Source organism: Punica granatum, chromosome 8, assembly GCF_007655135.1.
Source record: "Punica granatum isolate Tunisia-2019 chromosome 8, ASM765513v2, whole genome shotgun sequence".
NCBI classification, from domain to species: Eukaryota; Viridiplantae; Streptophyta; class Magnoliopsida; order Myrtales; family Lythraceae; genus Punica; species Punica granatum.
This window is the reverse complement of record NC_045134.1, coordinates 17,399,725-17,414,229: the sequence shown is the minus strand read 5'-3', so window position 1 is coordinate 17,414,229 and position 14,505 is coordinate 17,399,725. Positions and strand designations below refer to the sequence as shown.

General features: G+C 36.5%; 1 protein-coding gene across 1 annotated transcript; it reads left to right on the top strand.

The window, feature by feature from the left end:
* The first annotated feature begins 10,472 nt into the window (after positions 1–10,472).
* Positions 10,473–12,325, top strand: LOC116187514 (protein SCARECROW-like). Its single transcript, XM_031516257.1, has one exon. It carries the CDS (start codon positions 10,570–10,572, stop codon positions 12,100–12,102), a length of 1,533 nt encoding a protein of 510 aa, XP_031372117.1. The 5' UTR covers positions 10,473–10,569; the 3' UTR covers positions 12,103–12,325.
* Positions 12,326–14,505: the final 2,180 nt, after the last annotated feature.

Sequence of the window (14,505 nt, the reverse complement as noted above, 5' to 3'; positions counted from 1 at the left end):
AGAGCTCGCAAGTTCAATGAGAGCCATCAAATGAGCAACAATAAGAATCAGTTTCAACCACAGTGATCGAATAACAGAGAGGGTTAACATTACGCACTTATTCGATAGTCATGTGAATCACATATAAAACTCTTTCCATCCAAACCTTTGACGGTGTTAACGATTTGGAGCGCATTGAGAGGGGTTTGACAATCTCTAGCGAGTATTTCGAGATAAAGGTGCACTTTGAGATCGTCCTCACACTACGAGGTGTATATTAAAATTAATCCAGTTTTTAATATTTGATTTTTTTTTGGTCAGTTGCAAAAGGTGGTATATGGATCCAGTATAAGGAAACATAAATCATGATAAACGAGCACACGTAGTTCAAGAGAGTTGAAAATGAAATTTCTAAATTACATGGCGAAATATGTGCTACTGCAGTATGTTCCTTCATATTATTATTTGATTTTTTTCATGGAGAGAGAGGGTTGAAACCCCGGCCAAAACATGCTGTCTACGGGGATGGATGTGAGCCCGGCATATTAGACTTAAGAAGGTCCTACAGGTTCTTAGGCAGGGAAGGTCGAGTTCATTCCAGCCCATTCGGGACTATCCCAGAGGATGTGCGCGAGAGTCCGTACAACTGGTGATACATAACATATATTATCGATGAGCTTGCACGACTAGGGGCACGAAGTGTAGAATTGATAGAAGAAGAAAATGGGCCATCTCGCCATATTCAAAGATATATAATGCTTGCTATTCGCCCAAAAACAAAATATTCACCCCCCAATAAATAAATAAAAAAATACTGCTGGCTGCCCTTGCGTGACCTCGAGGAGAGCACAGGGCATATCTAAATTTCATATATCCTACTATATATAATCACAGGTTTTGAAATCATTCCAAACATCGCCATGAGAAGTATTGGGTTTTTTCTGACTTGTCCTATGGAACTTAACATGTGGAATAGCTTTTTAATAGGTGGAAGGAAGTGAGTCGGAGTAAATAGCTTGACTAATTGATCTTTTAAAAAATTTTGGAGGAGTATTCTCATAAATTTACGTAAAAAAGTGCCCCTCCTTTTTTTAGTATAGTAGATATAGACAATTACAGCCTGCTCTTAAGTAAAATTAAAATTAGTCCCTCATTTTTTGCTCTCGTTTCCATAATTAGTAGGCCATTTTTGTCTTATATTATAATTAAATTTATTATTATGAAATAATTTATTATTATTATTATTATTGTTGTTATTATTAACTTAAAAAGTTGTAATGCATTTTGCTGACAGTTTTAACCGAGTTGTGATTGTTGTATCAAGAGTCATCTATTTTTGGAAACTATTTTAGTTGAGAGAGACCTCCGATAACAGCTCTGTATACGAAAGATTGTGCTTTTCAAGTCTATTTATTGTTAATAAAAAGAAAAATTCTTCGATTTGCCATGAAGCACTATTAGACTTACAACAAATGAATAAATCGCTCTATATAAGCATATGAATAAAGTTGATTATGAATTTAGACATTATAAGATTTATTTATTTTTTTCTTATCAGGTTTCTCTAAGAGAACTTATTTCTAAATTTCTCAAAAGAGAAAATGGTAATTAAAATTAGCTGCTATATCCTTGGATCCTGTCCGGGACTGACCAGTCCAAGAAAAAAGGAAACATGTATCAGGTGGGTCAAAGCATATGAACAATGATATTATATTATATTATATCACATCATATCATATTATATTATCGGGTTAATAATAAAAAAAATCCAAACTTTTTATATTTTAACGATTTTAGCACAAAATTTTTTAATCAATTAAATCACAAATTGCCAATTTAATAACAATGTTAACACACCGTCAATTTCTCCGATAATTTTAATCGGAATTACTGACGTGTACATGACGATGTTATGTGGCTCATGGTGATTGGCCAAGTAGGTCTCACATTTAGAAAAAAAAAATTTAAAAATTTAAAATTTTAAAATAACAAAAAAGGGGCGGAAGTGAGGAGGAGAGGAGATGGCCGGTAGTGGGGGCCTCGACATCGACCCATTGGGGTCGCCGATGATCCTCCTCCTCACTTTCGGCCAGTTGCCTTTTTTTTGTTATTTTTAAAATTTTTAGAATTTTTTAATTTTTTAAAAATGTGAGACCTATTCGGCCAATCACAGTGAGCCAGGTGGCACCATCATGTACATATCAGCAATTCCGGTTAAAATTAATGGAGAAATTGACAGTGTGCTAAATTGTTATCAAATCGGTAGTTTCACATCAGAAAGAATGTCACTCAGATATGCGATCCGATGTAATTTTAGGGAATCAGTAGTATTACCAGTGTTCGGTTAGAGAGGGTGAAATGGAACGCAAGGACTTGAGCATGTTGCCGAGGGAAGGGGTTGAGGCTCGCCAAAAGCTTATGGTTTCATCTTCTTCGGGCTGAGCCTCGTTAATCCTATTGCATTTCCCTAACCTCACCTGAAATTGGTTTGGTTAAACAAAAAAGTTCATGCTAAAATCGTTAAATTATATTATATTACTATATAATTTTATGTTATATATATATATATATATAATGGGAAAGGAGGTCCATAGGATGGACAGGGCGAGTGGGTGGGTTTTTCCACTCGCTCCCCATTCCTCCTTTTTTATAATTATATTATTTTCTTATTATTTTTCAGTGTGTACCACTTGCTATTCTGAAATTTACTAGGCCTAATTAATCTAGCTTCGAGCGATATTGATCAATTAAGAGATAAATCTCTTCCGATCGTGAATTTTTTCTAATCACAAAACTTGCACTCGATGCCTTACCGAAGGATAACAATTGCTGACTAATCTAAAACCAACTTGATCAATCCACGTTGATAAATTGTCTATTTCAATTATTCACCAATTTTTCGATTCAACAATTAGTCACCAATTTAAATAGTCACTTTTTATTTGTGATTTTTCGGTGTGTTCCACTTTAAATTCGAAAGTCCATTAGATTCGATTAATCTAGGTTCGAGTGAGGACGACCCACTATGAGATAAATCTCTCCTGATCGCGAATATTTTCTAATCACACGACTCACACCCAAGGCTGTATGTACTATGCGTGGTAATATAAAAAATTATTAAAGAATAATATATCATAATAATTTGAAAAAATAATAAAAATTAATTTAATGCCATAGATAAAATTGTAATGATATATTATAATAAGTAAAAATTAAATTATATGTTTATAGAAAGAAAAGTGGCCTAATGTGGGGTTTACTTCAAGTATTTTTTTCCCTTCTCTTACAAAAATATGTGTTCTACGCTAATGTGGGGGTTAAGAGAGAAGTACTTTCTTATTTTTTTGGAAATTAATTATTACATTGATCGTCTATATCTTGAGAGGTAATAAGGTTTTTTAATATAATCAAGTTTCCTGGCAATTTAATTAAAACTTTTGTAATAGTAACATATGTTCGGAAGTAATTTAGAGTATCATATACTTTTAAGTATATACCCTGATTATATAATAAGTCCTGATATTCATAATGATTTTCTTATTAAAAATATCATATAAATTCTATTTACATATTTCAATATCCTAACAAATATCGACTAAGAACATAGCCTAATAAAATAGAACATAACTTTGTAACTATTAAAAATATATTTTAGATAAAGCATAAGGAGTTATTATACACGTATTTTTTGAATTACAACTAGTATTTTTCCTTTACCCGTACTACTATAAACATTCTAAATCTATTATAATATATAAAATATAAGCTGCTACCACAAATAATAATTTTTTAATATTATATTTATCTAATAAATTATTTGAGGAAACATTGGCGCTGGTACGTTCCCTAGTACGCAATGAAAAGAAAGTCCCTTGATTCTTTTTTTTTTGGCTACTTATCTATTGCCACTTGGTTCAATAAGGACTTTTCTTCTCAATTTGTTATATTATATTTTTCACTTTGTAATTGACCCCTCAGACACAAACTTATTCCATTCTAACTCCAATTTCTTCTCCTAAATTTATTTTTGTGGTTATTTTATCTCTTTTGTTAAAAATTATGAGTAAAGATTTGAGTTAGGAACATATCAAGAATAAAATTCAAGTTAACTACATCCTAAAAACATTTTATGATGAAGTTATTTGAAAATTAGAATCTTTAATTGATAAAATTATTGTCAACATAATAAAACAATCTTTTATGTTTCTACGATCAAAGAAAAAACATTGTTGTAATTTAATAATCAATAAAGAGAGAACAAAATATGAACGATTGAATTATAAATTTACTAAAATAGCAAAATAGTTCATCTATGCAAGGAAATAATATATCTCAAGTAAATTGACTTAATTATTTAAAACATGCAAACAAATGCTAAGATAATCTCAACATAATATTGATTAATGACCTTGTCGGCGATCTCAGTTATAGGAGGGGTTTAGGGCGAGAGAGGGGCAGGGGGTGGAATGTTTGGTGGATGGTGGGGACTCCCCGCCCCTGTTGGTTGCCATAATAATTATTATTTTGAAAAATTAATTTTCGGATGGAAAATGAGTTTTTTCATGGAAAAATGGACGCTAGGACGAAAATGGCAAAAAGCCAAAAGTATTGAATGAGAATGTCAAAAAAAAAAAAAGGTTAACGATGAAAATGATAAAAACGCGAAAGGTCGGGGAACAGAAATGTCTTTTTTGCATTAATGAACGATCATCTTTAGTTCAATTACAATCACATCATTTACCCAAAAAAAAAAAATCACATCAACATACATAGCAACCATATTCTAAGTTAATTTGGGAGTGTGGTGGGAGGTAGGGGTGTGCGGGTCAGGGTTTCTTTTTTTTTTTTTCACGGTACTCGGACCCTACCTTGTAAGAAATAAGTTTTAATGCCCCGTTTGGATTCAGAGTTATCGGATTTTAACTTTAATTTTAACTTTAACTCAACATACTACACAACAAAAATACACATTTCTCAATTCAAAAATTTTAACTTTAACTTTAACTCAACATACTACACAACAAAAACACACGTTTCTCAAGTCAAATTTATAATCACATCTCATTTGCCATTTTCCACAATCAAAATTAAAATCAAAATCAAAGTAATTTTAATTCTGAATCCAAACGGCCCCGATTTTTGAACTGGACTCTACCATGTTGGGACCCGAAACTGAAACTCACCCGAAAGTTGAATTATACTATAGGTTCTGAATACCTTGTTGGAACATGTAACTTTTTCTTTTATTTTTTTTCTCTTCAAACACAATAAATGAAATAAATAAAATCGAAAAGATTTCATTCACAATCACGCAAAATAGATAAATGTCGATATAAATTAATCGGATCTCATCCATCCATTCATCTATCCATAGAACTAAATGATTGTGTAACTCTTCTTAGGATTATGCTATAGAGCAAGCAAATAAGCAACTTATGTAGCTATTTAGCCAAAAAAAAGGGATGATGTAGCTCTCGTCAGTAAACAAAATAAATAAGCTTTCCTTAGGATTCTGTAGCTATTAACATCACACATAGAGGATTAGATAAATATAAAATAATTTTTTCAAAAAAATATATATAGGTCCCGCGTATCGGTTCTTTGTGTACCCTGTATGTCGGAATCAGAACCAAAACCTATTTACACCGGTTCCTTAAATTCCTATCATGACTCTACTTTATTTTCAATTAGAGTTACATTGACCTTATCCTAACTATTAGGTTCCAACTGGTTTCAAATATACCCGGTCTCCATGCACACCCCTAGTAGGAGGTTGAATAAGCCATTTTCACCATTTTTTAAGCAAAAGCAGTATTTGATAAATGTTTTCAAAACTATGATTTTGGCTAATTTTGACAGTTGTAAATGTGGTTTTCTCCAGTAGATTAATAGGTGTTTATGAGAATTGCTTCTACATATCTCCAATTGGTAAATTCTACAATGGAACCCCAAATTATGTTTTTTAGTGGAAAGCTAATTTTTTTCTAGTCGTTTTAACATTGAAGATGACATTTTGGCCTTAGATTTTTCAAGAACGTCACAAATCCATCATGCCACATGTAAAGTACAATAAAGTTGGAGGGTCGCTTACGCGTCGATGGTGTGTCGTTGACGTGTCCATAAATTAAAGCCTGCTTATATGTCGCTAATGTGTAATTGATGTGTCTTACTTATATTAAACCGGTTTTCTTAAAAATCGATTTTTATGGTCTGCTTTTCTTTCAATCGGTTTATACAATCAGCGACTCGTTCCGATTTACCATTTAGGTTCCGTTTATTTCATGTAAAATGATTTTTCGTTTCGAGGAAAATGAATTCCAAGAAAGTAGTTTATTTTCATGCGTTTGGAACAATATTATGAAATGAATTTTGCATGTTTGGCTAGGCTACTAAACAAAATAGGATTTCACCGGAAAAAAAAAATCGAAGAAAAAAAAGACAGACAGAAACCCGAAATCATGAAAGAATGATGACAATCCAAGCTATCTAGTGAGACAAATTTTCAAGAGTCAGGACTGAAGATTGATCCTTGTGAGACAAATTTTTAAGAGCCCGATTTCATTATGGTCATTAGAACCAGCTCCTGTCACTAGATATCGTTCTTCATTCTAAGTACCAGCTCCGGCCACGAGCTCCGTTTCACATATTTTAAATCGTGTGAGACAAATTCTTCATTCTTCATCCTTCTGATAATCACAGAGGATGGGTTGTTGCGGGCAAAGGTCCCTGCTCCCCCCGATTGTCTCCTTTCGTGTTTTTTTTTTTTTTTTTTTTTTCAGTGGGTATATTTAGGTTGGGGTGCAGACGCCGGCGACCACCCACCCGCTCGAGGTCATCGGCAACCTCGAGGGGGTGGGTTGTGGCCAGCAACGATTCCCCCAACCCCAAAATTGAGATCCCAGATGTGGGTTTTTTAATTCTGTACTTGGGGAGGGCTGTTCTCGACCATGGTGTCCTTGGTCGAGATCGCTGGTTGCTTCTACGGCCTCTGTGATCATGACCAACTTTTTTTATTATAATTTTCAGCGACTAACCAACTGCCGGCGATGATGGAACTGCGGCTGGGACCTCAGGTGGTTGTGGGCTGCGGTGATAACGACGACTGTCAAGTGATTGAGCTCCTTCTCACTTTCAGAAAATGTTTTACAGAGAATTCCCTCCCTCAGTCTTCGATGTTTTTTACTCGGATCATCACTTTCCATCAAGTCTCCGTAAATTAAGGGATAATAACTTCCTATAAAAAAACTGGGAACCAGCTTCATTAAGATTAGATGATTTGGATAATCAGTTACTCCTATTTCCATTTGAGAAAAATAACTGTTTTTATTCATGCAGATGATGTCAGTTCGACCTAGATAAAAAATGGGCTCAGACCAACCTATAAAGTGCATATTATTTCCCAACTGCACATGTTTGCTTGCCGAGTTAATGGGTTAGACCGAACCAACTACAAAGCAAAGTATTAATTTGTAGCCAATATAGGTTTTAACTTACCTACTGTATCGGCCGAACGCACATGAATCACTGGGTAAAGAGGCTTATGTTATCCCAAAGTCAGTTCATGTACATTGTGATCAAGATTTGTACTTACAAGTTTCTATGACGGGAAAAAGTCAAAACGATTCTCTTGGCATGTTATGTTATTACGTTACATTGGGCTAAAACAACAAAGTTGTATAATTGAAGAATAAAATGAGTAGGATTTGGACCCACGTGAATCATTGGGAAAAGACGCTCATTTTAACCGAGAGCCAGTATATGTACAATGCGATCAACATTGGTGCTTTTCGGTTTTAAGAATTTTATATGACGTGCATAAATCGAAAGTTATCATTCTGAAATGCTATTTTATCACGTTAGACTAGCCCAAAACAATAAGATTGCACAATGAAGAATGCAATGGATATGATTAGGTTAGCTTTGATTTATATTGGTTTTCTTTACTAGACTGAATATCTGTTTTTATTCTTCGTGGCTACTAGTATAGAAATTGGTTCCAACTAGTATACTGGCTATCTTAAGGAGAATGGTTTACACTGCCTTTCCTCTAGGATTACTGGAGGCCAAAGTGAATTCAAAGGACCAGTCCCCCACATCCCTTGCAATTCCACATGCCATCAGAGCCCTTTTCCACAGATTCTTTGTTCCTGCACAGGTGAAAGAAGATACGGTCTCGACTTTCCTCTTCCTCCTACAGGAACAACAGTTGTTGCTCTCTAAAGAGGCGGTAACCCGTTTGGTTTCATGATCAAATTTTAGAATCATGATTTTGATTTTAACTCTACCCACTACACAACAAAAACACACATTTTCCAAGTGAAATTTATAATACCATCTCATTTGTCTTTTTCCATAATCAAAATCAAAATCAAAATCAAAGTTATTTTAACTCTGAAACCAAACGCCAACCACTCCATTTTTCTAATTCTATCCATCGTTGCCAGCCTATTATTTATGGCAAGCAACTAATGAAACAATGTCTCGGGATACACGGATTGATCAAATAAGCTTGGACCAACAGACCTTCCTTCCGTTCTTCATCAAGGCATTCCAGGTTTTTGAAACTGTGAATTTGCCTCCCTGTCTAGTATCCAACTAACTTCATCAGACCTAGAGGAGTCAAGATCTAGTCCTGAGATGATTCATTGGATCTCCCTTCTACCTCTGTTTCAACAGTCCCTTATCCTCCAGCGCACATTATTCACAGCCTCAGCCACATCCTTGAGAAGAGGGTATGCAGAATTCCGAAGCTTTAATATTTCCCTCCATGCATAAGAGCAAGAGTTAGGAGGCTTCAAATCCCAAAAACTCTTTCCTTTGATGAGATAGGTCTTGACCCAAGTTATCCGCGCCGTACCTGCCTTCTTAAGCAACATCCAAATGAACTTCATACTGCAGGCTGCATTCGAAGTAGCTAAGGTCCTTCACACCTAATCCACCTTCATCCTTTGGGAGACACACCACACTCCAGCTTGCCTTTGCAACCCTAGAAAGGCCTTTTAATCGTCTAGCATGATGATATACCTATTATTCTTGTGTGCTTCCATGGGTATGTGCGCATGTATATATTCGTTGGTACGAACATGATTATGTTTTTATTTTCCAATAACCAATATGACTGTAAGAAAGGCTGGATAAGTCATGTCCCTTAAAACACAAATCTTGAGAGAAGTTCCTTGAAATGGTAATTGAACAATAAAGAACACTTAAACCCAAATCTTGAGAAATTCCAAAGATAAAAAACTGATTATTAATTCCACTCAAAAAAGAAACTAACTAATAATTATATTTTTGGAGTGTATCCCTGTATTCGGAAGGCCAACGGGCCTTGACTAAATTAGTTCAAGCTAGGTTGCCCATTAAAGAGGTAAAACTCTCTCCCACATGAATTTTCTTTATTCACAAGATTCGAACCGCCAAAATTTTGTTTAAAAGGAACAAATATCGAACCGCTTGAATTTTATTTAATCAACTAGTATATTTGACACAAAAAGTTCCATTAGCAAGTCCCTTTCTTTCTTGGGTGATTACAATATGCTTTGAGCCTATTAGTCGAGTCTAGTCTCAACTCAGGCATGGCTTGTCCTGCCCAACAAGATTCGAATTAAAAAGATTTGTTTTGTTTGCAAAACCCCCAAAGCATGTAAGCTAGATAATCCTCTAGTTACACGTTATCCTACCTCACCAATTGCATCTCGAGGCCTTCCCTGAGGTTTTGTGTCACGTCAATGAATTGTTTACTCTTGAAAGAAGAAAAAGAAAAATCTGAGATAATTAATAATGATAACATCACTGCCAAACGTACGTGGTTTCTTGGAATTTAGTGATTTATCACTTTCTTTGCGTCTTGGCTATGCCGGCCGGGCTTGGGGATTAAACAATTGTGTCTATTCCCGCACGACCAGACCAGACCTTTTCTTTGGTCATTTCTTGGGTCATCCCTTGACGTCCAAAATATCACTCACTCAATAAAATTTATATCGTTCCTACCGGAAAAAAAAGTTAATATCGTTTCCTTTTAATAATAAACATGATTTAATTTTTTTCCCAGTAATTAGCTGAGACTAATCATCTTTTCGGAGTTATTTTGGTCCTGGCCTTGCATCGCTTCTAGAGATTTTTGAACCATTACACAGACGAAATCCATTCACTGAGATTTTAGTTTACCAATGAATCACATTCTTGTGATTATACATACTCTTTTTTATTAGTCTTTTCCTTTGGATGAAATACGAGATATCATATTGACATATATTAATTTCCCGTTAGGGCATCGACTGACCACAACCATCTGATATTTTTATTGAGTTTCGAACAACTGCACTGTAAATAAAGCACACACACTGACATGGGTATTTTGGCCATTTCATCATACCTCATAGTTCTTTTAATAATTTTTTTTTTCAGTTGCGTTTTTAATAGTCTCTTAATAATAAAGGAAGAGAGAAGAAAAAGTAAAGCAATCGCCTCTATAAGAATGGAAGGAAACCCTCACTAACCCCTCTCCCTCACCAATCTCTATCTCTAGGCCCCCTCCTTAGGAAGATTTCATTTGCTTCTTTGAGTAGTTAATCTTAATTTAATTCCTTCATGAAAGGGGGATTCGATATAGTCCACAGGGCTCTCGATATGATCCAGCCCCATGACTCATGGGACTACGACCTAGGAGTGGCTAATGATCCGATCTCCAGCTCGTCCCTGTTGTCGAAGCCATTGACGGTCGAAACTCGATGTGGCAATAACTTGGAGAGGAATGAGCTGTCCGAGTGGGTGGAACGCGTCACCAGACAACTCATCGATGACTCGGAGGCGGGGAGCGAGAGCCTGCAGGCTGAGCCTACGGTGGGGTCATCCGATGATTCCACTCCAAGGAGATCTGCCCGAAGAAATTACCTTGATGCGGGAACTAACAATGGTAACCCGTTCCATTGGAACGAAAATGAATCACTTGCTTGTTACAACTCGAGTGAGAGCAATAGTGGGAACAGTAATAGCAATAGAGGGTTGAGTAGGTTAGATGAGCATGCTTTGAGCCTCATAACCCTTCTTTTAGAGTGTGCGGTCGCTATTTCGGTCGATGATTTGGGTAAAGCCCACCGGATACTACTCGAACTGACCCAAATGGCGTCTCCTTATGGCCCATCATGTGCTGAGAGGGTCGTTGCTTACTTTGCCAAGGCCATGTTGAGTCGGGTTGTTAACTCGTGGCTCGGGATCTGCTCCCCTCTGGTTGACTACAAGAGCATCCATTCCGCGTTCCAGTTCCTGAATAACATCTCTCCTTTTGTGAAATTCGCTCACTTCACCTCCAACCAGGCCATCCTGGAAGCTTTCCACCGGCAGCACCGGGTTCACATTATCGACTTGGATATCATGCAGGGACTCCAGTGGCCCGCACTTTTCCACATCCTTGCCACCCGAATGGAGGGTCCTCCCCAGATAACAATGACTGCTGTCGGGAACTCGGCTGAGCTCCTCACTGATACAGGGAAAAAACTCTCCAACTTCGCCAGGCGGCTTGGGATCGTGTTCGAGTTCCATCCAGTGGCCAAGAAGTTCAGCGAGATTGATCCGTCAGCATTACAGGTGAGGAGGGGAGAAACTCTGGCAGTGCATTGGCTCCAGCACTCACTCTACGACGTGGCGGGATCTGACTGGAAGATGATGAGGCTTCTAGAGCAGCTGGCGCCTCGGGTGATCACGCTCGTGGAGCAGGACATTGTGCACGGGGGCTCCTTCCTGGACCGCTTCGTGGGGGCCCTCCACTATTACTCGACTGTGTTCGACTCCCTCGGGGCATACCTATCGCCTGACGATTCCAACAGGCACAAGGTCGAGCACTGCCTCCTGCACCAGGAGATCAACAACATACTGGCTATTGGGGGGCCTGCAAGGAGCGGGGAGGACAAGTACCGGACCTGGAGGAACGAGCTGTTCGGGAGAACTGGGAGCTTCCTCCAAATCCCGATGAGTGCCAACGCCATGGCACAGGCTCAGCTTATACTTAACATGTTCCCACCGGCTCATGGGTATAGTCTTGTCCAAGCGGATGGAACACTCAAACTCGGGTGGAAGGACACCAGCTTGTACACTGCTTCTGCTTGGACTTCTCAACATGCTTAAAGATAATCGAACTTCGTTGCCATATCATATGTTTCTATATCAAGTACTAGCTGGGCTTAGTTTGTAATCGAAAATCAGTTCTTCTCTTGCAATTGTCTTCTGACGTGGTCGGACTAAACGCTTCCCCTTTAACAATCAAACATAAAATACACTCGTATATAATTATTTGATCATGTATGTATACCCAGATACATATTAAATATTTTGGATTTTTTCATGAAGAGGGCAATATGAGTTGAATATTCCTCCGCCCGCAGTGTGGATCATTCCAAATACAGTGAGACCATGAAGAATATATATATATATATATATATATATATATATATTTATATGTATATATGATTTTGTCCAACGTTGAGCTCTCATCATCTTCAATAGCAATTGGTTCGGGTTTTCATTTTATATATTCAACAAAATCTAATATTAGGAATATTTATTGGCAGTACCAGAACAAATTAAAACGCAAGCTCCTTCGCATTATTTCCCTTAATTGCCATGCGTTTACAAAGTTCTGTCATAATTATTTGCACCATTGGCTTCGCGGTTTAAAATTTCAAATGTATGCCGGATTATTTGAGATGAACTCAAAATCAATCGGAATGCTTTAATTGATCGAATGAACTATGTGTTACGGTCTCTCGCGACTGTATTGACCGGTTTAGACTTACAAGCGTTATAATTTTTTTTCTTTCGGTGGGTTAAAGCTTTACAATTTTTGGTCTTTGATTTTTTCCCGAACCGGCCTGTGTGTATCCTTCACTTTGTTACACATTTGTGTGCCTTCTACAGTAAGTACAAATCAATTTTTCACTATTTCTTTCTTTTATTTTTATAATTATAATTTGAAAATTCATGAGGCTAATATGAGGAAATGAAAAGTTAATAAAAGATGTGCAGATAATACAAAATATTCGAAGTTGAAACTTCGTGATTTCTCAGGCTTTTCTCTTCCTCGCTGTTTCCTGAATAATAGAGAACACATAAAAAGAAAAGGGTTTGCGAGACCTTAAAAACACAAAGCCCCATTCCTCTTTTAATTTTATTTTAATTTTTAAACCGCAAAGAGAGAAAGAGTCAAAGGAGGTCAACGCCCTCACAAAATTATGGCAGGCCATGACAGCTTGCCAAGTGGCAGGCAGAGCTGGAATCCCAACTCAATAATCAATACTCCGGTCAAGTGGAAATGATCGGGCGGCAGAAGTATGATTTTGTAGTATGTATGGTCCGTTATCATCAAATTCCATGCGGTAGGTAAAAATCTTTTCCCATCCGGGCATACCATACTATCATTTATTATCAGTCCTGAAATGAATGGAATGTAATGAAATAGCATGCATCAAATAGAATACAATTGAAACTCTACACCTATTGAACATAAGAAAACACATTTTCTTCATTTATTTTGTCGTTCAAATTTGTTGAATTGGTGAAATGAACATTATTCCTTAACATTTTTTGAAGTAATGTTGATTCCATTAAGTTGAAGAAAAAAGGTTTCATCGCAAAGGAATGACAATTTCAACTTTTAGAAATGCAACCCAAATAATGAGGAGACGTCTGTTAATTCCATTTCACTCTCTCATATCAACTAAGACATACGATACCTTCAATTTTATTATGACGAGATCCATATTCATATGCATAATTCACCGTATATGTTATATCCTCTGCATGATGAAATGATTTTTTTTTTGATAAGTCTGCGTGATGAAATGATGATATTACATCTCTACATATACTATGGGTCTAATTATGGTAGTGTGATAGCTGTGGATTATATGATTTTTGCATATAAGATAAAGTATATTGAGTGTTGCACATATTGATCCAACGCGTAGTCAGAAAATATTGAACATTATTTCAGAAAACAAAAAGTGTTGCTGCTATTCTCGCTATAATAAAATCGATGAAGGGCCAAACTATTTAGAACTTAATCTTATTTGGTTCTTTCCCACACTATATGTGTCAATTTATTGTACCACCTAAGAGTTAATCCGCTTGACTCCTAAGATGGAGTTTGTTGTTAAATAAGGGTTAGTTGCGGTATATATACGTCGGCGTGAAATGGCATAAATGTAGTTTGAACAAATTTCTGCCCCGAGTGTATCACATATTCTTAAACGGGGATGGCTAAGAAAATGCTGTTAATTGCTTCTCTAAATTAAGAATCGAAAACAATTCTCTTTGTAAAATTAGTTCACCTTCCCTGAAATCTCGATCAGCTTCTGGTTGGCTTTGCTGAGGTCTTAATATTGCAACAAACGTGGGCATGCGTTGCCATCAAACTAACGAAACCTTTGCTTTAAACAACACTTGGTCTCCCCCAAGTTGACCAAAAATCAGCACTTCAAATACCAAAAACAGAACAAAAAAGGGAAAATAAATAAAACCTCTGATACCCAT

Coding starts and splice junctions, on each gene's coding strand:
- LOC116187514 (XM_031516257.1), top strand. CDS start 10,570: ATGAAAGGGGGATTCGATATAGTCCACAGGGCTCTCGATATGATCCAG.